Below are 22,681 nucleotides of genomic sequence, written 5' to 3' on the forward strand. Positions count from 1 at the left end.
ATAGACATGTACGTATGTTTACTTCATTTCTTCCTTGTCTCTCCAAGCCCCTCCTAATGAATTTGTACAGTATGTAATGGTGTAAAATATGTTTAAAATGAAAAAGAATTAAATGAAAAACAGAAAATGAAAAACAAAAATAATAAACAATAAACCCCAAAACACAAAATCCCCAAAGCCTTTAGTCCAGGTTGATGTTACCAACCAGGACTAAAGGTCGTCGCCTCGCGCTGTCAGCCACGTAGAAGGACATTAGTCCCGGGTCGTGGCCAGCCGGGACGATAGTGAGAAGGGGGCTTTAGTCTCAAGTTATTAGTCCCGATTGGTGAACCGAGACTAAAGGCCCTTACCAACGGGACTAAAGCCATGTTTTTACTAGTGATTGCGGGTCAGCTTTGGAGATGCCCTTAGGTCTTATTTGAGTGAAATGCGAGTAAATGTTCTCTAGCTTCGTGAATGCTTCTGGATGCACAAAGAAGGGCAAGAAGAAGTTTGTGTCTCATCTTATGGAGGAAAAAATCATTCTTCGTGCCTTATGGTGATTGTTCAACTAGGAAATTCCATTCATGTTGGTACAAAATCAATCTCCCATATCCATATATATGTCTTCAGAATTGTATGCTAAGAATTAGATTGCCGGTCTTCCTACCATAATTCCTGAGGAGATCACGTCAAAAAATCTTGTTGTACCCACATGATGTGATTCAATAATAAAATCTTACTGCATTGTATGTGACTACTAAACCATCTTTGTATTCAATAATAAAATCTTACAGCATTCAATAATAAAAAATTGTATGCTAAGAATTACTCCCTCCGTTTCTAAATATAAGACCTTTTAGACATTCCACTATGAATTAGATACGAATATACAGACATATTTTAGAGTGTAGATTCAATCATTTTGCTTCGTATGTAGTACATAGTGTAATCTCTAAAAGGTCTTATATTTAGGAACGGAGGGAGTAGATTGCAAGTAAATGTTACTGCTTTGTTTGTGACTACTAAACCATCATGTCAAACAATGGCAATGATGTGATTCAATAATAAAATCTTGTTCAGACATGCATGCGACAATGTATATTGATCACCATGTTTTATTGCTCTACCTGCTTTTATTTTGGTTTTCGCGTGCATAGGTGATTTTGTGTTTGCATGAATGAACCAAGATTACTTCACTTGGAAATACTATACTAGTAGTAGGTTGCGAAGGGATTACATTTTACCAATCGTGCAAAAGAATTTGCTTTTGCCAGGCATATTTTAAATGAGCACGTTTTTTGGCAAAAAAAAATGACCCTTCCACGTTCTGACATGGTCAAACGTATTCAAAACAAGGAAAATAAATGTAACCATATTTATAACGTACTAATTCAGCTACTTTCAGGGTTCAAAATATTGTATATCGTGTTCGTATTGGTTTGGCTTGAACATATCGGGGATGTCGGATGATATATTGGACGGTGATGCGTAGATATATTGGAGGAATATATCCGGATTTTTCTAAATGTATGGTGCCAAGTGTCCAAGCTCTAGCATAACAAATTTAAATTCCTAGTTTATGAACTTGTCAATTAATAAATCATTCATCCCATCCCACCACTACCCTCTATAATTAGACCAAGTGTTAAAACTACGCTCAATGCATGTCCAGCAACAGGAAGCATCCTAAACTAGCCTCAGGAGTGAGGAGCCTAGGAAAATTATTCAACAGGAAGCATCCTAAACTAGCCTCGGGAGTGAGGAGCCTAGGAAAATTATTCAACAGGAAGCATCCTAAACTAGCCTCGGGAGTGAGGAGCCTAGGAAAATTATTCAACAGGAAGCATCCTAAACTAGCCTCGGGAGTGAGGAGCCTAGGAAAATTATTCAACAGGAAGCATCCTAAACTAGCCTCGGGAGTGAGGAGCCTAGGAAAATTATTCAACAGGAAGCATCCTAAACTAGCCTCGGGAGTGAGGAGCCTAGGAAAATTATTCAACAGGAAGCATCCTAAACTAGCCTCGGGAGTGAGGAGCCTAGGAAAATTATTCAACAGGAAGCATCCTAAACTAGCCTCGGGAGTGAGGAGCCTAGGAAAATTATTCAACAGGAAGCACCCTAAACTAGCCTCGGGAGTGAGGAGCCTAGGAAAATTATTCAACAGGAAGCACCCTAAACTAGCCTCGGGAGTGAGGAGCCTAGGAAAATTATTCAACAGGAAGCACCCTAAACTAGCCTCGGGAGTGAGGGGCCTAGGAAAATTATTCAACAGGAAGCACCCTAAACTAGCCTCGGGAGTGAGGGGCCTAGGAAAATTATTCAACAGGAAGCACCCTAAACTAGCCTCGGGAGTGAGGGGCCTAGGAAAATTATTCAACAGGAAGCATCCTAAACTAGCCTCGGGAGTGAGGAGCCTAGGAAAATTATTCAACAGGAAGCATCCTAAACTAGCCTCGGGAGTGAGGAGCCTAGGAAAATTATTAAACAGGAAGCATCCTAAACTCGCCTCGGGAGTGAGGAGCCTAGGAAAATTATTAAACAGGAAGCATCCTAAACTCGCCTCGGGAGTGAGGAGCCTAGGAAAATTATTCAACAGGAAGCATCCTAAACTAGCCTCGGGAGTGAGGGGCCTAGGAAAATTATTCAACAGGAAGCACCCTAAACTAGCCTCGGGAGTGAGGGGCCTAGGAAAATTATTCAACAGGAAGCACCCTAAACTAGCCTCGGGAGTGAGGGGCCTAGGAAAATTATTCAACAGGAAGCACCCTAAACTAGCCTCGGGAGTGAGGAGCCTAGGAAAATTATTCAACAGGAAGCATCCTAAACTAGCCTCGGGAGTGAGGAGCCTAGGAAAATTATTCAACAGGAAGCATCCTAAACTAGCCTCGGGAGTGAGGAGCCTAGGAAAATTATTCAACAGGAAGCATCCTAAACTAGCCTCGGGAGTGAGGAGCCTAGGAAAATTATTCAACAGGAAGCATCCTAAACTAGCCTCGGGAGTGAGGAGCGTAGGAAAATTATTAAACAGGAAGCATCCTAAACTCGCCTCGGGAGTGAGGAGCCTAGGAAAATTATTCAACAGGAAGCATCCTAAACTAGCCTCGGGAGTGAGGAGCCTAGGAAAATTATTCAACAGGAAGCATCCTAAACTAGCCTCGGGAGTGAGGAGCCTAGGAAAATTATTCAACAGGAAGCATCCTAAACTAGCCTCGGGAGTGAGGAGCCTAGGAAAATTATTCAACAGGAAGCATCCTAAACTAGCCTCGGGAGTGAGGAGCCTAGGAAAATTATTCAACAGGAAGCATCCTAAACTAGCCTCGGGACTGAGGAGCCTAGGAAAATTATTCAACAGGAAGCATCCTAAACTAGCCTCGGGAGTGAGGAGCCTAGGAAAATTATTCAACAGGAAGCATCCTAAACTAGCCTCGGGAGTGAGGAGCCTAGGAAAATTATTCAACAGGAAGCACCCTAAACTAGCCTCGGGAGTGAGGAGCCTAGGAAAATTATTCAACAGGAAGCACCCTAAACTAGCCTCGGGAGTGAGGGGCCTAGGAAAATTATTCAACAGGAAGCACCCTAAACTAGCCTCGGGAGTGAGGGGCCTAGGAAAATTATTCAACAGGAAGCACCCTAAACTAGCCTCGGGAGTGAGGGGCCTAGGAAAATTATTCAACAGGAAGCACCCTAAACTAGCCTCGGGAGTGAGGGGCCTAGGAAAATTATTCAACAGGAAGCACCCTAAACTAGCCTCGGGAGTGAGGGGCCTAGGAAAATTATTCAACAGGAAGCATCCTAAACTCGCCTCGGGAGTGAGGGGCCTAGGAAAATTATTCAACAGGAAGCATCCTAAACTAGCCTCGGGAGTGAGGGGCCTAGGAAAATTATTCAACAGGAAGCACCCTAAACTAGCCTCGGGAGTGAGGGGCCTAGGAAAATTATTCAACAGGAAGCACCCTAAACTAGCCTCGGGAGTGAGGGGCCTAGGAAAATTATTCAACATGAAGCACCCTAAACTAGCCTCGGGAGTGAGGGGCCTAGGAAAATTATTCAACAGGAAGCATCGTAAACTAGCCTCGGGAGTGAGGGGCCTAGGAAAATTATTCAACAGGAAGCATCGTAAACTAGCCTCGGGAGTGAGGAGCCTAGGAAAATTATTCAACAGGAAGCATCGTAAACTAGCCTCGGGAGTGAGGAGCCTAGGAAAATTATTCAACAGGAAGCATCCTAAACTAGCCTCGGGAGTGAGGAGCCTAGGAAAATTATTCAACAGGAAGCATCCTAAACTAGCCTCGGGAGTGAGGAGCCTAGGAAAATTATTCAACAGGAAGCATCCTAAACTCGCCCCGGGAGTGAGGAGCCTAGGAAAATTATTCAACAGGAAGCATCCTAAACTAGCCTCGGGAGTGAGGAGCCTAGGAAAATTATTCAACAGGAAGCATCCTAAACTAGCCTCGGGAGTGAGGAGCCTAGGAAAATTATTCAACAGGAAGCATCCTAAACTAGCCTCGGGAGTGAGGAGCCTAGGAAAATTATTCAACAGGAAGCATCCTAAACTAGCCTCGGGAGTGAGGAGCCTAGGAAAATTATTCAACAGCAAGCATCCTAAACTAGCCTCGGGAGTGAGGAGCCTAGGAAAATTATTCAACAGCAAGCATCCTAAACTAGCCTCGGGAGTGAGGAGCCTAGGAAAATTATTCAACAGGAAGCATCCTAAACTAGCCTCGGGAGTGAGGAGCCTAGGAAAATTATTCAACAGGAAGCATCCTAAACTAGCCTCGGGAGTGAGGAGCCTAGGAAAATTATTCAACAGGAAGCATCCTAAACTCGCCTCGGGAGTGAGGAGCCTAGGAAAATTATTCAACAGGAAGCACCCAAAACTAGCCTCGGGAGTGAGGGGCCTAGGAAAATTATTCAACAGGAAGCACCCTAAACTAGCCTCGGGAGTGAGGGGCCTAGGAAAATTATTCAACAGGAAGCACCCTAAACTAGCCTCGGGAGTGAGGAGCCTAGGAAAATTATTCAACAGGAAGCATCCTAAACTAGCCTCGGGAGTGAGGAGCCTAGGAAAATTATTCAACAGGAAGCATCCTAAACTAGCCTCGGGAGTGAGGAGCCTAGGAAAATTATTCAACAGGAAGCATCCTAAACTAGCCTCGGGAGTGAGGAGCCTAGGAAAATTATTCAACAGCAAGCATCCTAAACTAGCCTCGGGAGTGAGGAGCCTAGGAAAATTATTCAACAGCAAGCATCCTAAACTAGCCTCGGGAGTGAGGAGCCTAGGAAAATTATTCAACAGGAAGCATCCTAAACTAGCCTCGGGAGTGAGGAGCCTAGGAAAATTATTCAACAGGAAGCATCCTAAACTCGCCTCGGGAGTGAGGAGCCTAGGAAAATTATTCAACAGGAAGCATCCTAAACTCGCCTCGGGAGTGAGGAGCCTAGGAAAATTATTCAACAGGAAGCACCCTAAACTAGCCTCGGGAGTGAGGGGCCTAGGAAAATTATTCAACAGGAAGCACCCTAAACTAGCCTCGGGAGTGAGGGGCCTAGGAAAATTATTCAACAGGAAGCACCCTAAACTAGCCTCGGGAGTGAGGAGCCTAGGAAAATTATTCAACAGGAAGCATCCTAAACTAGCCTCGGGAGTGAGGAGCCTAGGAAAATTATTCAACAGGAAGCATCCTAAACTAGCCTCGGGAGTGAGGAGCCTAGGAAAATTATTCAACAGGAAGCATCCTAAACTAGCCTCGGGAGTGAGGAGCCTAGGAAAATTATTCAACAGGAAGCATCCTAAACTCGCCTCGGGAGTGAGGAGCCTAGGAAAATTATTCAACAGGAAGCACCCTAAACTAGCCTCGGGAGTGAGGGGCCTAGGAAAATTATTCAACAGGAAGCACCCTAAACTAGCCTCGGGAGTGAGGAGCCTAGGAAAATTATTCAACAGGAAGCATCCTAAACTAGCCTCGGGAGTGAGGAGCCTAGGAAAATTATTCAACAGGAAGCATCCTAAACTAGCCTCGGGAGTGAGGAGCCTAGGAAAATTATTCAACAGGAAGCATCCTAAACTAGCCTCGGGAGTGAGGAGCCTAGGAAAATTATTCAACAGCAAGCATCCTAAACTAGCCTCGGGAGTGAGGAGCCTAGGAAAATTATTCAACAGCAAGCATCCTAAACTAGCCTCGGGAGTGAGGAGCCTAGGAAAATTATTCAACAGGAAGCATCCTAAACTAGCCTCGGGAGTGAGGAGCCTAGGAAAATTATTCAACAGGAAGCATCCTAAACTAGCCTCGGGAGTGAGGAGCCTAGGAAAATTATTCAACAGGAAGCATCCTAAACTCGCCTCGGGAGTGAGGAGCCTAGGAAAATTATTCAACAGGAAGCACCCTAAACTAGCCTCGGGAGTGAGGGGCCTAGGAAAATTATTCAACAGGAAGCACCCTAAACTAGCCTCGGGAGTGAGGGGCCTAGGAAAATTATTCAACAGGAAGCACCCTAAACTAGCCTCGGGAGTGAGGAGCCTAGGAAAATTATTCAACAGGAAGCATCCTAAACTCGCCCCGGGAGTGAGGAGCCTAGGAAAATTATTCAACAGGAAGCATCCTAAACTAGCCTCGGGAGTGAGGAGCCTAGGAAAATTATTCAACAGGAAGCATCCTAAACTAGCCTCGGGAGTGAGGAGCCTAGGAAAATTATTCAACAGGAAGCATCCTAAACTAGCCTCGGGAGTGAGGAGCCTAGGAAAATTATTCAACAGGAAGCATCCTAAACTAGCCTCGGGAGTGAGGAGCCTAGGAAAATTATTCAACAGCAAGCATCCTAAACTAGCCTCGGGAGTGAGGAGCCTAGGAAAATTATTCAACAGCAAGCATCCTAAACTAGCCTCGGGAGTGAGGAGCCTAGGAAAATTATTCAACAGGAAGCATCCTAAACTAGCCTCGGGAGTGAGGAGCCTAGGAAAATTATTCAACAGGAAGCATCCTAAACTAGCCTCGGGAGTGAGGAGCCTAGGAAAATTATTCAACAGGAAGCATCCTAAACTCGCCTCGGGAGTGAGGAGCCTAGGAAAATTATTCAACAGGAAGCACCCTAAACTAGCCTCGGGAGTGAGGGGCCTAGGAAAATTATTCAACAGGAAGCACCCTAAACTAGCCTCGGGAGTGAGGGGCCTAGGAAAATTATTCAACAGGAAGCACCCTAAACTAGCCTCGGGAGTGAGGAGCCTAGGAAAATTATTCAACAGGAAGCATCCTAAACTAGCCTCGGGAGTGAGGAGCCTAGGAAAATTATTCAACAGGAAGCATCCTAAACTAGCCTCGGGAGTGAGGAGCCTAGGAAAATTATTCAACAGGAAGCATCCTAAACTAGCCTCGGGAGTGAGGAGCCTAGGAAAATTATTCAACAGGAAGCATCCTAAACTCGCCTCGGGAGTGAGGAGCCTAGGAAAATTATTCAACAGGAAGCACCCTAAACTAGCCTCGGGAGTGAGGGGCCTAGGAAAATTATTCAACAGGAAGCACCCTAAAATAGCCTCGGGAGTGAGGGGCCTAGGAAAATTATTCAACAGGAAGCACCCTAAACTAGCCTCGGGAGTGAGGGGCCTAGGAAAATTATTCAACAGGAAGCACCCTAAACTAGCCTCGGGAGTGAGGCGCCTAGGAAAATTATTCAACACGAAGCATCCTAAACTAGCCTCGGGAGTGAGGAGCCTAGGAAAATTATTCAACAGGAAGCATCCTAAACTAGCCTCCGGAGTGAGGAACCTAGGAAAATTATTCAACAGGAAGCATCCTAAACTAGCCAGAGGAGTGAGGAGCCTAGGAAAATTATTCAACAGGAAGCATCCTAAACTACACCAAGTGTTAAATTATTTCAAGATTTGACACTTTTCTTTGCATCCCAATCCTCATCGCTGTCAGTGGCGCCAACCTTTTCTGTCATCAGAGAGGCAGAAATCCCACATGGCAGTACCCCAGCGCCATCAATGAGCCAAGAAATGTCGTTCGTCGAGATCCACATGGAGCCTGCCTTGCTCTCCATCACCAACAAAGCCCTAAGCTAAGCTAGCCTCAGGAGTGAGGAGCCTAGGAAAGCATGCTGCCAACCAGGCTCCAAATAAGCCAGGCCTTTCTCTCTCCTTCCTATTTTATTTTCAAACACCAGCTTTTATCCTCCAAGATAAAATAATATATTCCACTAAAAAGGAACGAATTTAGAAAAAGAAAAGGATAAATAGAAAGATGTATGCAGCAAATATTAGTAATTCACCCATCGGTTAAATTAACACGGCAAATGTATGCGCACCCATTAAATTAAGAGGCTAAGTATGTATGATGAACATGATCAAAACAAAATGGTCCTAGGCTGTGCTAATATAAGCTACCACCACAAACTAAACAATGGCATAACAAACAAAAGACAAGGACAGTATCCATCCCTCCACTCCACTACTTATGTAATTACACCTCAACCTAAATGGGCAAACTACCCTCCATAGTGATAGTCCAGACCAAGCTGTCCAGCAAGAGAGCTCAACCTAAATGGGCAAAAGAAGAAAAAGCATCTCTAGTTCCAATCTGCACCATAGTACGATAGGAACCCAATCTAACAATCAACAGTTACAAAAAGGGCATGAATGAATGTATAGGCAGCACAGCCTGCACATGTAAATGCCTTGAGAAGAAACTCCATGCTCGCTAAATCATGCAACGCTGGAGCCGATCTGATGCACCAAGTTCACTCTACAATGGTATTCCAGCTCCATCCATGCCCCGCTGTAATTTTCGAAATGACAAATACCAATATATAGAATCAAAGCCCCAGTAGTAACATACAGCCAATATTGAATACCATCTCCCAATCCTATTCTGTCGGACCACGCACAAATAGCTGTACCCTATCTTGAGGTGACAGGAAACTGAAGCTGCCTTCCATCCATGTTTGCCCATTACCAGTCAGCAAAGCGGAACCGGTTAGCTTAATTCCATTGGGGTAAGGTAATGTACAAGATCTACCCGGCCATCATCTATATTAGCCTACGCTGGCGGAACCCCTTGGTGAAGTGAGGCTGCATCAGCTTGATGTACAATCCATTCATCTGCACCAGCGAGTCGTGCGTCCCTTGCTCCACGATCTTGCCACCATTGAGCACCACGATGTTGTCCACATGCTTCATCATGGCTGCCCTGTGCGCGATGAGGATCGTCGTCTTGTTCCCCATGATCAACGTATCAAGGGCCTCCTGCACCACCCTGCTTGACTCAGACTCGATAGCAGAGCTGGCTTCATCAAGCAACACAATGGGCGCATTCTTCAGCACGACACGGGCAATGGCGATCCGCTGCTTCTGCCCGGGCGTCAAGTCAACTCCGCGCATCCCCACGTGCGTGTCGTAGCCGTGGGGCAGGCTGCTGATGAAATGGTGGGCATTCGCGATCCTGGCAGCCTCCTTCATCTCGGACTCCGTCGCATTGTGCCTCGCGTATATGATGTTCTCTCTTATGGTTGTGGAGAATATGACAGGGTCCTGAGGAACCAGTCCCATGTGGCTCCGCAGCCATCTCACATTGAACAGCTTCAGATCACGGCCATCCAGCAAAACTTGGCCAGCAGTGGGGTCATAGAACCTCTCGATCAAGGAGATTATCGTGCTCTTCCCTGACCCAGATACACCCACCACAGCAATAGTCTGTCCTCCATTGACTTTAAGGCTGAAATTACTCAATACCATCATCTCAGGTCGAGTTGGGTAGCAGAAATCAACACTCCGGAACTCAATGCTCCCATACACATTGGGGGGTTTCAGGCCACTCGCATCATCTGGATCAATCTTGGGCACACGGTCAATAATCTCAAATACAGAGGTCAGGGATTTCCGACGTTTGAGAATGTATGGCGCAAGGCCAAATGGCTCCACCAATGCAAAAGTCGCAAAAGAGAAGACAATGTACTCTTTGAGTGCTGTTACCAGGCTAAGATGCCCAGCCTTCACAGCTACAGCTGTATACCATAGCAGAAGCGCATTGCAGGCGAAAAGAAGGAACTGAGAGAAGCCAAAGGCAAAGCCAATGCCCATCCCATGAACAAAGCTTTTTGTGAGAATACTTCCTAGCTGCAGTCTGTAAAGCTCCATTATTTTGTTACCAGCACAGAATGCCACCACGGTATAGATATTCCTGACTGCATCTTCAAGAACTAAAGAAGCTTTCCTGTGCATCTCCTGAATTCCTCTAGAAAAGCCAGAAAGCCACATTTTCTGAAAAAGAAAGGAAGAATCCAACTGTCAGCTCTATTGTACTGTTTAAACAGTAAGAACTTATTCAAGAGTAATACAATTGTGGATTAAAACGTGTACTTGAACTTAAATGGGCTAGAAACATAAAAGTAAAAGCAGTTCAAATAATTACTGATGATACTGTAGTCTCCTAGACCATTTTGACTGCATAAGGTGGTATGCCGATTGAAAATAACTTTTTGTAAATGGTGATATGAATGAAAATATAGGTGGACTAGTATAGCAGCCTTAAGTCCACCTATGTGGAAAAAAAAGCCCACCTACGTGAAAAATGTTATGCAGTTCCAGAGAAGATTTGGTCGACACAAAGCCAACTCCGTAATGTCATAGTGTGCAAATCTGAGTTCAGTTTTGAGTACACCATGAAGAAAAATATTTGTTTTTTATCCAAAACCCAGCTTCATACATAGCTACTGCCAAATTAACAATGACAGGGGTATCTGCTAGTAAAGTGCCCTGACAGAGCAGAAGTTGTACAGCTAACGCAAAAACAGCAAGCCTGTGACACTAGGAAGCGCACTCATTGTTCAACAGGGCTGTGAAGTTAAACATCTTGTTCTATAAATATGGTTATGTTGTGGATGTTGTTGTTTTAGCATCTTCTCCTATAACGATGACAGGTAGGAGGTTGATTTACTTGGAAGTTGAAACATTGCTAGAGACAGGCCATCGGGGAAATATCAAGCATTGCAATTGCCAGGTAATGAGAACACAATAGATATATCAGTATCATAAAAACATGATTCAAATTTCAATGTGACTCATACTTGGACACAGTTTGAACCTTACTGAGAAATAACTAAACATATCATAGACATTTAGCATAAAGATAAATCCGTGCATGCAAAACGGAAGGTTCAAAACAAATAACCTTACAATTTTCAGGTATCAGAATGATGAAAGTTGATGAGGGCTAACCTGTGCGACTGCAGAAATCACAAGGATAGGCAAGGTTGCGAGTGCAACAAGAGCAACCCGCCATTCTAGCAGCATACCCAGAAGAAGCGCCACAAAAATAGCCGATGTATCTTGGATGAATATAGAAAGCCTGTTGCTGAAAGCAGCACGAACAAATGTTGCATCATTTGCGAGCCGCATGGACAAAATGTCCGCGCTGTTCTCCTCATCATCAAACCATCCAACTTCATTGCGCAGAATTGCTGAAATGCAATAAAGGGGCAGCAATCACAGATAAGTCTTTGGCGGTACAATGACATTTTTTTAACGATAAATTACTAATACTAAGCTATGATGTTAGAATATCGTAGCATTATTCAATGCATTAGATATTGATGAGATGTGCTTGATGTAACGGTATGATATTATGCCATGAATATGTTACAAAAGGAGGGTTTGCGCCATAAGGACGCAAGAACGAAACTTTCCATATATACCTGAAAACATCATCCTTCTTACACGCTCAGTCATTTTCTCTCCCATTATACCAAAATAGAAGTGTTGCAAGAAGTTAGCCAGCACAGTAATTATACCCATGCCAACAATGAATGAGCAATACTTGTTCACTTCATCATGTACATCGCGGACACCTATTCTGTAGTATGCCACCAGTATTAAGGATATTGTATAAGCAAGAAGAGGATTAAATGAACCAAAGCAGGCAGCACCAGCACTCCCCAGCAGAGCATAAAAATACTCCGTAAGGCTAAGCTCAGCAAGCTTCCAAAATGATGGAGCTTTTGTTTGATTCTTCTTTGACGGATCAGCACGAAAATTATCAAAAATATCAAGAGTTCGGCTGAAAGTTTTTGAGTGGGAACGCTCATTTTTTGGATCAGAAGTCAACAATGGTGATATTGGTGATTCTGGATCTGAAGTATTTGAAGACTGTCGGTGTAAGGGAACATCAATTTTGGGAAGATCAGGCAATTTCATTTCAAAACTATCCTGCCTTTTGATTGATGGAGCTCTCTCAGAAGGAACCATAGGTAGTCTGATTTCCGCCATTTGCTCTGAAGGAGGACTCTGAATGTTTGGCGACTCACGCGAGTTAGGATTGGCATCAGAATTTCGGAATGCAAGAAAACCATGTGTTTTCTGAAGTGAAGGTGATTTTGACATGATAGGAGAAGATGACTCCTGGAAACTGTGGCTTGCTGACGAATCCCGTTCAATTTGGAAGGAGCTGGGCTCTTTGTAGTTTCTCATAGGTGTCCTGAAACAGTTCAGGAGAAAACAAGTGCCTCGATCAACAGACAAAACAAATAAACACTTCAAAGGACCAACAAAACTTAATAAATCTATGAAACAAATATTATGCCTGTTGGTGCAGACATGAAGAACAAACATTGTATGATAGCTGAGCAAACTAAATAGTTAAGATCTTCCAGTAGGTGCATACAAGAAACAAAATTACATCAATTTAAAGCTAATGGTACAATAAATAGTTCAGAGCTTACACTAGGTAAGGTGTATATACAAGGGACTGAAATTGTGTAACTAAAACAATTTCAGAAGCCCAAGATATGTGGTGTATGAAATAAGCATTCAAAACTAACAGCTCTTCTGCAAGCTAAGAGGCCAGTTATACATATTGCTCAACACAAACAGCCCAATCAAAACATATATGTACATAACAAAGATATTCCATCATGCAGGTCACATGTGTAGTAAAAATGATTGTACATATCAAATGGATAGATGAGTGAGACCAGGAACCAGTGAGAATTCCACCTCAACATCATCTGTCCATATTACCATATAATATGAAAATAAAATACCACTTGTGCAAATGAATTACCATCTTTATTCTTTATTCGGTGAACAGAAACTCAGAGATAGATGTTACAAACAAATAAAGCAGCAAGACGTTGGACATAAAAAATCAGACAGAATTTAGCATGGTACGGAACACAATACTGACAAAAATAAAGCATGGATTCCAGGAGAATGACGCTTTGGCTCTCGGCCTCCATGGAGGCCGAATTTTTGAAAAATTCAAAAATTGAAATTGAAATTTTTAGTTTAAAAAAAAAACGAAAAAAAATTGTACAACTAAACAAGGGTGTTATATATGTGTGTGTAAAATCTCAGGCCGAAATACTTTGAAACACGACCTGTACAAAAAAGACAAATTCATGGTCTGAAAGGATGAATAATATCATGTGTTAAAAATCCTCAGATTTGTCTTTTTTGCACAACTCTCATTTCAACGTATTTAGTCCTGAAAATTTACACACTTGTGTATTATACCTTCATCTATCTATGTATTTTTTCAGAATTTTTTGAAATGTTAAAATATGAATTTTCACGAAATTTGAATTTTGCATTTGGAGGCCTCCATGGAGCTCGGCCTCCAAAACAAATTTCCGGGATTCCAGAAACTACTAAAACAGTAAAGATATGACAAATCATCAGCCATGAAATGTGAAGTGGCTGTCTCATACAAGCAGATCTATTTTCAATCATATTTCTGCATCAGCATAGGAACTCAAACCAAAATAAACAGCAGCTGTTCACCAAACAAGGATCAGGAAGTTCTACACCAACATACAAGTTCTATTTCCAGGGAACTAGTGAATTGCTAGTTGCGCAAGGGATGATGCACTGACCTCTTCGGAAGTTTTGCTGCCTCCTCACACTTAAGAAGTTCGGCATAAAGACCATCAAGATTTAACAATTCTTCATGTGTCCCCATCTCAACAAGTTGGCCTTCCTCCATCACTGCTATATAATCAGCATTCCTGATAAGGCTGAGACGTCTAGCTATGATGATAGTAGACCTCCCAAGCATCAAAACATCTAGTGCTTCCTGAACAGCTTTCTCAGCCTCAAAATCAAGAGCACCAGTAACCTCATCCAGTAAAAGAATTGATGGATTTGAGAGCACAGCACGAGCAATGGAGAGCTTTATCTTCTGTTCCTCCGTCAGCGAAAGCCCAGCACGACCAACCTATTTTATGTTAGTTCAAATTGAACAACATGTCAGAACTGTAAAAATAAATAAACGAAATTGCCATTCCAGCAACTTCCAAGATAAAAGCAGCAAGATACCTGGGTTTCATATCCTTTTTCTAGTGAACTGATGAAAGTATGTGCATGAGCTGTTTTGGCTGCCTCCTCAATCTGGTCAGTTGTAGCAGATCTTCCATATGCGATATTTTCCCGAATGCTCAAGCTCAACAATGCTGGTTCTTGGGTCACAAGTCCTATTTGGCTTCTTAACCACTCTAGCTTCAAGTTCTTTATATTCTCCCCATCCAAAAGTACTTCACCTGTAAGACATAATCAGAGTAAACCATAAGCATAGTTGAGGTGACAACCTAATAGAAAAAAATAGCTTGCATCTACAACACCTAAGGAACCCAAAGAAAACTATAATACCTAAGGTTGGGTCATAGAATCTCTCCATGAGAGGTATTATGCTGCTTTTTCCTGAACCATTTCTACCAACAAGAGCAACGGTCTTTCTAGCAGGTACAGTAAGGTAGAACCCGCTTAAGATGGGGATTTCTGGCCGGGAGAGATAACTGAAGTAGACATTACGAAACTCAATGTTGCCTTGTACTGAATTTAAGGTACGACCATCCTGGTTTACAGTAGAAGTTGAACGGCTTATCATTTCATAGAGTCTGTATGCAGCTATACGTCCTTGCTCGAAGGAGTAGAAGTTCGTTGCTGCTTGATTGAGTCCACTACAAACAATTAAGAGCACTGGGTAAGATGATTATCAGAGCAAAAGTGTAGAAGTAAGGAAATCTCTTACAATCAACATGCTTACAGTCCACTCAGAATAATAGCAAACAGGGCAACTACAATTTCACCACCATTTGCTCTTCCACGCAAAATAAGGAATCTCCCGACCCAAAGTTGTAAGGCACAAGAACATATGGCAAGCCCATATGTAAATCCGAGACCAAGACCTTGCACCAGACTTATCAGAATCCCATAGCGCAGAGTCGCTTGAAGCGAAGTAGCATAAGAATATTTTGCCAGGGTCTCATTTGTGAAGGAGTACAATGTCCTAATGTATAAGATTGCCTGCAAAACAAGCACTGCTCAGGTAGATATAGGGCTTCATTTACAGTTGGCTGATGGATGCATGCAACTCTAAAAACCAAGCATGCTTTATTTGCTACTAAATAAAGTGCCCCATGCCAACATTATCAATAAAAACAGGTGGCATGTTCTATTTTCTTACAAGTTCACAGGAAAGTTAAATATACCTGTTCAGCAATGCTTGCTGCCTCACCATACGCATCCTGAATATTTTCTGCCAGTCTATGGAGAAATATGTTTGATATTCCTCCTGCAGCAACAATGAAGGGTCCAGTGGCCAATGTCAAAAGAGCTATTTGCCAACAGTTCACCAAACCAATGACAAGTCCACCAAAAAATGTAGCCATATTGTGGATGTAGTTTCCAACCTAAAAGTAACACAATTCAGAACAATTCAATGGAGCATACAATTGCAAGATAAATTTCAAAATGATCTATAGACCATATATAAGATAATAGATAATGATTCGATAGACCATATGGCCGGAAGATAATTAAGCATGTGATTCATTATCCACAGTTAAAAAGGTTAATCATAACACTGAATGGATCATATAGCAGCAAGATAAACTATAGAATGGTTCAATAGACTATAGAGCTGATATGTAACACAATTCATTATCAATGACTAAAAAGGTTCAACAATGAAAACTCACTTTCTCGCTCAGGGCAGACTGAATGAGCAAGACATCACTCAGCACTTGACTAACAATATCACCATTGTTTCCATAGGTATCAAAGAAACTCATGTCTTGGTTTAACAAGACTTGGACATACTTTGACCTTATCACTGCTGTCTGCCTTTCCCCAGTCAAAATCCAGCATGAAACCTCTGTAAATGTAGCAGACTTGATGAAATTTGCTGAACATAGAAGGACCGTTTAGTGATTTTGATAAGTTGATGCAGCCTCATCTTACCTATCCATCCAGCAAAGAACACACCAATGGCTATATAGAGGAAGTATAAAGCGTGCTGCAGAGCCAACAACAAAAAGGGTGACTTGTAAAACACAAAGACAAATAATCTGGTAGAGAAAAACTATTATAGGCAGACAGCAAGACAAATGAATGATACCCAAACATTTTCTGGGACAAAAGACTGCTAATATGCAGTATTTAGGCATAGCGTGACAAATTACAAAATTGATAAGTGAGCGCTAACATCTGTGGAGAAAAGCGTCACAAAGTTACAAGTTTCCCAGACCAACATGCAAAGGTTCATGCAAATAAATTTTCAAGCATGAACTTGTGAAGATTCACGAGAGTTTTTTCTTCTTCCATATGGATTTTTAGAAAGTGTGATTTGCATTCAAATTCACATACAAACAAGTGAAATAGCAAGTTAATCAGGTAAACATAAGTAGAAAATCATAATAGCAAGTTGGGGTTCCAAATTGGGGCTCAGCACAATAATGCAATAAGATCAATTACAGAGCATAGTCAGATCATATTGGATCGAAATAAATAGTATTACTTAAACAGATGTGTCTATCATTTTTGGAAAACCGTAGAAATGAATTATCAGCAGAAATGAAAGATATGCAGCCAGCCCCGCAGAGCGAGCATGTCGGACGCCATGATCTGGTTGGAGAAGAGCCATCCGGATTTTGGTTGACACGAACTTTGGTGGCATCCATTGAATTGTATGCGGAAAGCAACAAGTACTACTTTCGTGTCGTCTAGCCCAAAGGAGAACACATGTGCTTGGCCGCTACTGAGTGGGGTGAGCAGGCAGGCCTCAAATGGTTAAACCTACTTAAACGGTTATCCTAACTAAATTCCTTTTGTCGGTATTCCATCCAGACAAAATGCTATAATTCGCTTCCTTTAAAGCAAACACATGCAGCACATTCAACCCTAGCAAATGGGAAAAGTATGATGACAATAATCTTGTAAAGCCAAGTAGCAGGCATGAACAAATAACCACTGCTTACCAAACATCAGAACATCGATTATAATCTATATTAACAGTGCACATCGATTATAATTTATATTAACAGTAACACCTAAAAAGAACAGTACAGAACTCGAACAGCACATTTTCACATTCAGTCCTAAGCACGTGATTTAAGCAGATTTCTCCATAGCATCATCTTCAGGAGTCGAATCGAAAACTATAAAAATGTATTATCAGAACAAATGAAAGATATGCGGCCAGCCATGCACAGCGAGCATGTTGGACGTCGCGATCTGGTTGGAAAAGAGCATCCAGATCTGGCTGGAAGTCATTGAATTGTATACGTAAAGCAACAAGTACTACTTTTGGGACCTCGTGTATGCCTTACCCCTTACGTGTCGTCTAGCCCAAAGAAGAACCCATACGCTTGGCCGCTACAGAGCACACGGGCCTCCAATGGCTAACCCTATTAATTGGTCATCCCAAACTAAATTCTCTTGTCGGTCTTCCATCGACAAAATGGTTTGACCCTACTTAAACGGTCATCCTAAATTAATTCCCTTGTCGGTATTCCATCCCGACAAAATGCTATAAACTATAATCCCCTTCCTATAAAGCAACCCATGCAGCGCATCCAGCCCCAGCAAATTGCGATGGCAACAATCTCGTAAGCAGCTCGCATGAGTAAAGAAGTGTGACTTGCCAAACATCAGAACGTCATTGATTTACAATTTGTATGAACAGTGCACCAGGACTTGAACAGACACATTCAGTCCTAGGCACTTGATTTAAGCAGATTTCTCCTCTTTGAGCAAATCAGGTAGAACTAAAATGAAACTAGTAGCGCAAATGTCCTAACAGGCTAATACACACACGTGACTCCAGATTGCTCACTATGAATAAGTCATGATGGCAATGATCTCATGAAGCCAAGTAGCAGGCATAAATAAAGAGAAAACATCGGAACAATGATTATAATTTATATGAATAGCACACCAAGATTCGGACAGCGCATCTATTCAGTCCTAAGCACTTGATTGACGCAAAATTCTCACTAGGATCGTCTTCTCTTCTGTTTGAGAAAATTGGGCAGAACTAGAACGAAACTGGCAGAAACGTTCGAACCGAATCCAGATTGCTAACTACACCAATGTACTGCAGGAAAACCTTAACTAAACAGCATTACTTAAACAGATGCATCTATCACTTTCGAAAAACCATAAAAATGTATTATCAGAAGAAATGAAAGATATGCGGCTAGTCACGCACAGCGAGCATGTCGGACGCCACGATCTGGCTGGAAAAGAGCCGTCCAGATCTGGCAGGACATCATTGAATTGCCCCTTATACGTAAAGCGACAAGTACCACTTTCGGGACCTCATTATCGCCTTACCCCTTACGTGTCGTCTAGCCCAAAGAAGAACCCATACGCTTGGCCGCTACCGAGCACGGTGCGAGCACACTGGCCTCAAATGGCTAACCCTATTAATTGGTCATCCCAAACTAAATTCTCTTGTCGGTATTCCATCGACAAAATGGTTTAACCCTACCTACTTAAACGGTTGCCCTAACGAAATTCCGTTGTTGGTATTCCATCGAGACAAAATGCTATAAATTATAATCCCCTTCCTATAAAGCAGCCCATGCAGCGCATCCAACCCCGACAAATTATGACGCCAATAATCTCATAAAGCTAAATAGCACGCATGAGTGAAGAATCTTGAGTTGCCAAACATGAGAACATCATTGTTACAATTTACATGTACAGTACACCAGGCAGCTAAAGAACACAATACAACAGGACTCGGAACAGCAGTTGATAGAAGCAAATTTGTCGCCTGGATCATCCATCTCCTCTTGTGTTTGAGGAAACTAGGCAGAACTAGAAGGGAACTAGCAGCACAAACGTTGTAACCGAATACAGTACCCAGCTTAGCGAAGGAAACACGGAGCGGCATGGGTGTGAGTGAGATCTGTGTCTGCCGCTGCGGGGGGGAAGACGGACCTGCTTGATGTCGTTGAAGAGCTGGTCGGTGTGGCGGCCGTGGAGCGAGTTGATGGCGCGGCCGAAGAGGTGGAGGTAGACGACGAGCGCGACCCCGTGGGCTGCGGCAGCGGCGCCCCCCGCGGCCATGAGGGCCCAGTCGAGGCGGTCGGCGCAGGCGAAGAGGCGCTTGAATGGCACTGCGGCGGGCGGCGGCTCAGGGTCCTCGGCGTCGGCCCCGTCGTCGTCGTCGCCGTCGTCCCCGGGGCTCGCGCCGTCGGGGTGGCGGGGCGGGCCTCCGCCGTCCCCGCCGGGGCCGCCGCCGCCGAATGCGTCGGCGGCGTATGGCGAGGGCGACTCCGGCGGCTCCGAGGTCTCCGAGACCGGCGTGAGCGGCTGCACGTGCGGCGGGGACCAGCCGAACAGCCCCCGCGACACCATGGCCGGCGCGGCGGTGGCTAGGGTTCGGGCCGCTGGGCTGCTCCTGGGGCGGGCGAGCGGGCGAGTATGTGCGGCGGCTGCTGCTCTGTGCCGGGTGGCCGCGGGCTGCGCAACGGCTACTGGGTCGCTGGCGGCGGCGGCGGCGGTGGTGGGGAGGGATTTGAATGGAATGGGTTGGTTGGTTGGTTGGTTGGTTGGTCGGCTGCGGTCAAACGAGCGGGGCGAGGGGAGCTGCTGGCGGAATGAATGGCGAAGGCGACGGGGGCTTGGCCGTAGCCGTCGTAGCCGTAGCCTCTCGTCGGCGGCGGCGGGGCGGCCGGATCGGGGCGGCGTGCAGAGTGGAGTGGAGTCTAATCTAGTGTGAACTCAGTTCCAGTTCCAGTTCCAGGGTAGTCCAGCCTGGCCCTTTGGCGGGTGTCTCACACAAACACCCCTCAGTTTCTCCACTTTCGCCAGCCCACCCCGGCCCGGCCCGGCCCGCCAATCAAGCAAGCAAGTACAAACGAACAGATGGACCGACCCGATACTTGGTTCAGCCGGGCCGGGTCGATGAACCGTGTGCGTATTTTGATTGGCTATGATGATGTCGTCAAAGGTCGATGGTTAATTATAAGCAGTGCACATTGAACCCCAGGCCCTTCGAACCGAGCTCTGGTAGATCGCTCGACGTATGAGCTTCCGGTCAGTAGCGTCCGCCCGGTTCGAAACAAGGACAGATGATCAATGTCGTGTGAGAATATAAGAAACGAAAGGAAGATGATTGCGGCATTGTAGGTCGAGCATGAAGTTGAGCCACCTTCGCATTGCGATCTGCGTGCGCCACCTTCGCATCGCGCGCCGGTGTGTCTTTTTGACGGTAGAGAGTCATGGGAGGGAGGGAAGGGGGTGCCAAGGCGAGATAGGCGGAGGGTGCCCGTGCAAAGGTTTTCCTCCGTACTTGATAGTCTTTTTCCTCACAGGACCTTTTTGTTTATTTATATCTCAAAGTCATTGAAAAGAGGAGGACACGGCCCGAGTCATGATTACCGTGAGTTGGCTGGGTTTTTTTGCATACAAATATACTACTGGTGTACCATGTACCTGCGGCTGAGATGGCGTGGGCATGTTTGACCAACGGCTGAGATGCCACGTGATGTGATGTGACAGCCAGATAGAAAGATACAGCTCTGCCTGCCTGCCAAGCTAGATTCCAGCACTACAGCCACACAGCTCTCACATACATACATACCTACTCCACTATACATACATACTCCTACATGCTTTCAAAGCTTCACGGAGAAAATTCGATTCAGGATCCAAGATTCGAATGCCCGTCGCAACCGCCGCCGTGATCGATAGATCATGACCGCTTCTCTGATGAACCGACACTCCTTCCTGCTGTAATTTTTTCAGAAAACCAAACCACCAAGGGGGTAGAAACATGGAAACAATAGCAGCAACCTGGTTGTCTTCAGGTTCCACGGCCACAATAGTTTGCCACAATAGCACCGAGGAGAGTTCTTCCTCCGGTCCCCGCCGGCATTGCTTCTTCTGGAACGAAAAAACCGACAGGCGGTCGCCACGGCCTGTACACAGAATAACAAGCTGTGAGGTCTTTCTTCTTCAATAAAAGGCCCCCAATTTCATTTAAGAAAAACAGACCAGTGTGTCAACCAACATAACATCCATCTATCTATCTAGGGGGCAACACCGCCCAACACCAAAACACACACACACGGAACCAACTCCGACAAAACATCAACTGCTACAGCAAAACTGAAAACAAACATAGTGAGCAGAGTGTGGCAAACGTCGAGAAGAAACAGTAGGAGTCCGCAACAAAGGCTACAGAGATGCCTTCTTACGCAGCGGGACATGCAAATCTGTGGCAAGTGCTCCATGATAAGCTGTGCATTGCTCCATCAGCAATAACCATGTTATTATTATCTATTATATCACCATCATATTTCATATGCATTCAACTGGACTATTGCTGGTTCTGAACCTGATACCAACAGACGGGCCCGTGCGTGCACCACAGAGCGCGGTGAATCTGGTTCCAGGCCGCCAGCGGAGGCTTCCATAAACAGGAAGACACTATCATTATCAGGAGCACAACCACAATAAAACTCTTCCTTTTCACCCAAAAGGAGAAAAAAATAATGAGAGCATGCGACCATGCTAGAAACATCACGTTTCTTTGGCCCCATGTGCACACGATAGGAGATTAAGGTTGATCCCTTTGGGCATAACATGGCAAAAACTGGTACACTTTTGAGCTGGATGCAATTGTAGACACAAGAAGGATCCATTCGGCACACTTGGTGCAAAAAAAAAAAAAAGGCTGTTGATGCGTAAACGGTATGTGGAGGCATACCTGAAGACGAAACGGATGATGCGCTGCAAAGGACTTTCTTCACATGCCCAGACAATGCTGCCGCTTGGGGTTCGGTTAGCACCAGGACAAATGAAAATAAACTCTGCAAAGGAAAAGACAAGCTTGGCACGCAGACAGGAACAAAAGATACACTTCAGCCACAAATGTCAGTATCTTGAGCAACAAATACTAGGGCTGTTAATGCTGAACTCCATAGTTTGCCGGTGACAACCTGAAATAGTACGGCGGGCAACAGTACCCACACGAACCACCCATCATGGTAAGCTGTAACAGCTAGCTGATGGTGAGCAATGAAACGGATAAAATAGCAAAAGATTCATTCTCATACAGCTACAGAGATATAAATGAACTATATTTCTACGTTGCTTAGTAAAGGTCACATCTCTAGAGCAAAGATTAGACCATCTGGAGTCGAAACGCCACTCCACGGTCCACAGGGCATCCCTATGAAACCCGTTCTAGCTAGTATCTTGCATGATGATTTGTATGCTTCAAATGGGGAAGACGAACGGTGGGAAACAAATACTGTTGGCCGATTTGCATTGCTCATGGTAGACTATTACTAACATGTGAGATAACATATCTATATCGGATAATGAGACAGTACAAGAAAAGTTCCTCTTACTAGATAGGCCAAAATGGTAAGACCAGCAACAAAGAAAGTACCAGTGTCTATCAGCAATTCCAAGTTG

The 22,681-nt window shown here is 44.3% G+C and overlaps 1 protein-coding gene across 1 annotated transcript; it reads right to left on the reverse strand.

Annotated features, from left to right (window-relative positions):
• Nucleotides 1–8,254: 8,254 nt before the first annotated feature.
• LOC123445744 (ABC transporter B family member 20-like) lies at nucleotides 8,255–19,356 on the reverse strand. Its single transcript, XM_045122777.1, has 11 exons — nucleotides 19,193–19,356; nucleotides 16,208–16,262; nucleotides 15,946–16,121; nucleotides 15,457–15,657; nucleotides 15,012–15,271; nucleotides 14,615–14,925; nucleotides 14,285–14,505; nucleotides 13,843–14,183; nucleotides 11,668–12,446; nucleotides 11,192–11,433; nucleotides 8,255–10,234 (listed from the first exon to the last, which is right to left on the reverse strand). Exons 1-11 carry the CDS (start codon nucleotides 19,319–19,321, stop codon nucleotides 9,005–9,007), a joined length of 3,945 nt encoding a protein of 1,314 aa, XP_044978712.1. The 5' UTR covers nucleotides 19,322–19,356; the 3' UTR covers nucleotides 8,255–9,004.
• Between the last annotated feature and the right edge of the window lie 3,325 nt (nucleotides 19,357–22,681).

The sequence above is a fragment of the Hordeum vulgare genome, chromosome 3H (genome assembly GCF_904849725.1).
Source record: "Hordeum vulgare subsp. vulgare chromosome 3H, MorexV3_pseudomolecules_assembly, whole genome shotgun sequence".
Classification (NCBI taxonomy): Eukaryota; Viridiplantae; Streptophyta; class Magnoliopsida; order Poales; family Poaceae; genus Hordeum; species Hordeum vulgare.

Coding starts and splice junctions, on each gene's coding strand:
- LOC123445744 (XM_045122777.1), bottom strand. CDS start 19,321: ATGGCCGCGGGGGGCGCCGCTGCCGCAGCCCACGGGGTCGCGCTCGTC. Junction 14,506..14,614: donor ATTCTATGACCCAACCTTAG/GTATTATAGTTT, acceptor TATGTCTTACAG/GTGAAGTACTTTTGGATGGG. Junction 14,184..14,284: donor AAAAAGGATATGAAACCCAG/GTATCTTGCTGC, acceptor AACATAAAATAG/GTTGGTCGTGCTGGGCTTTC.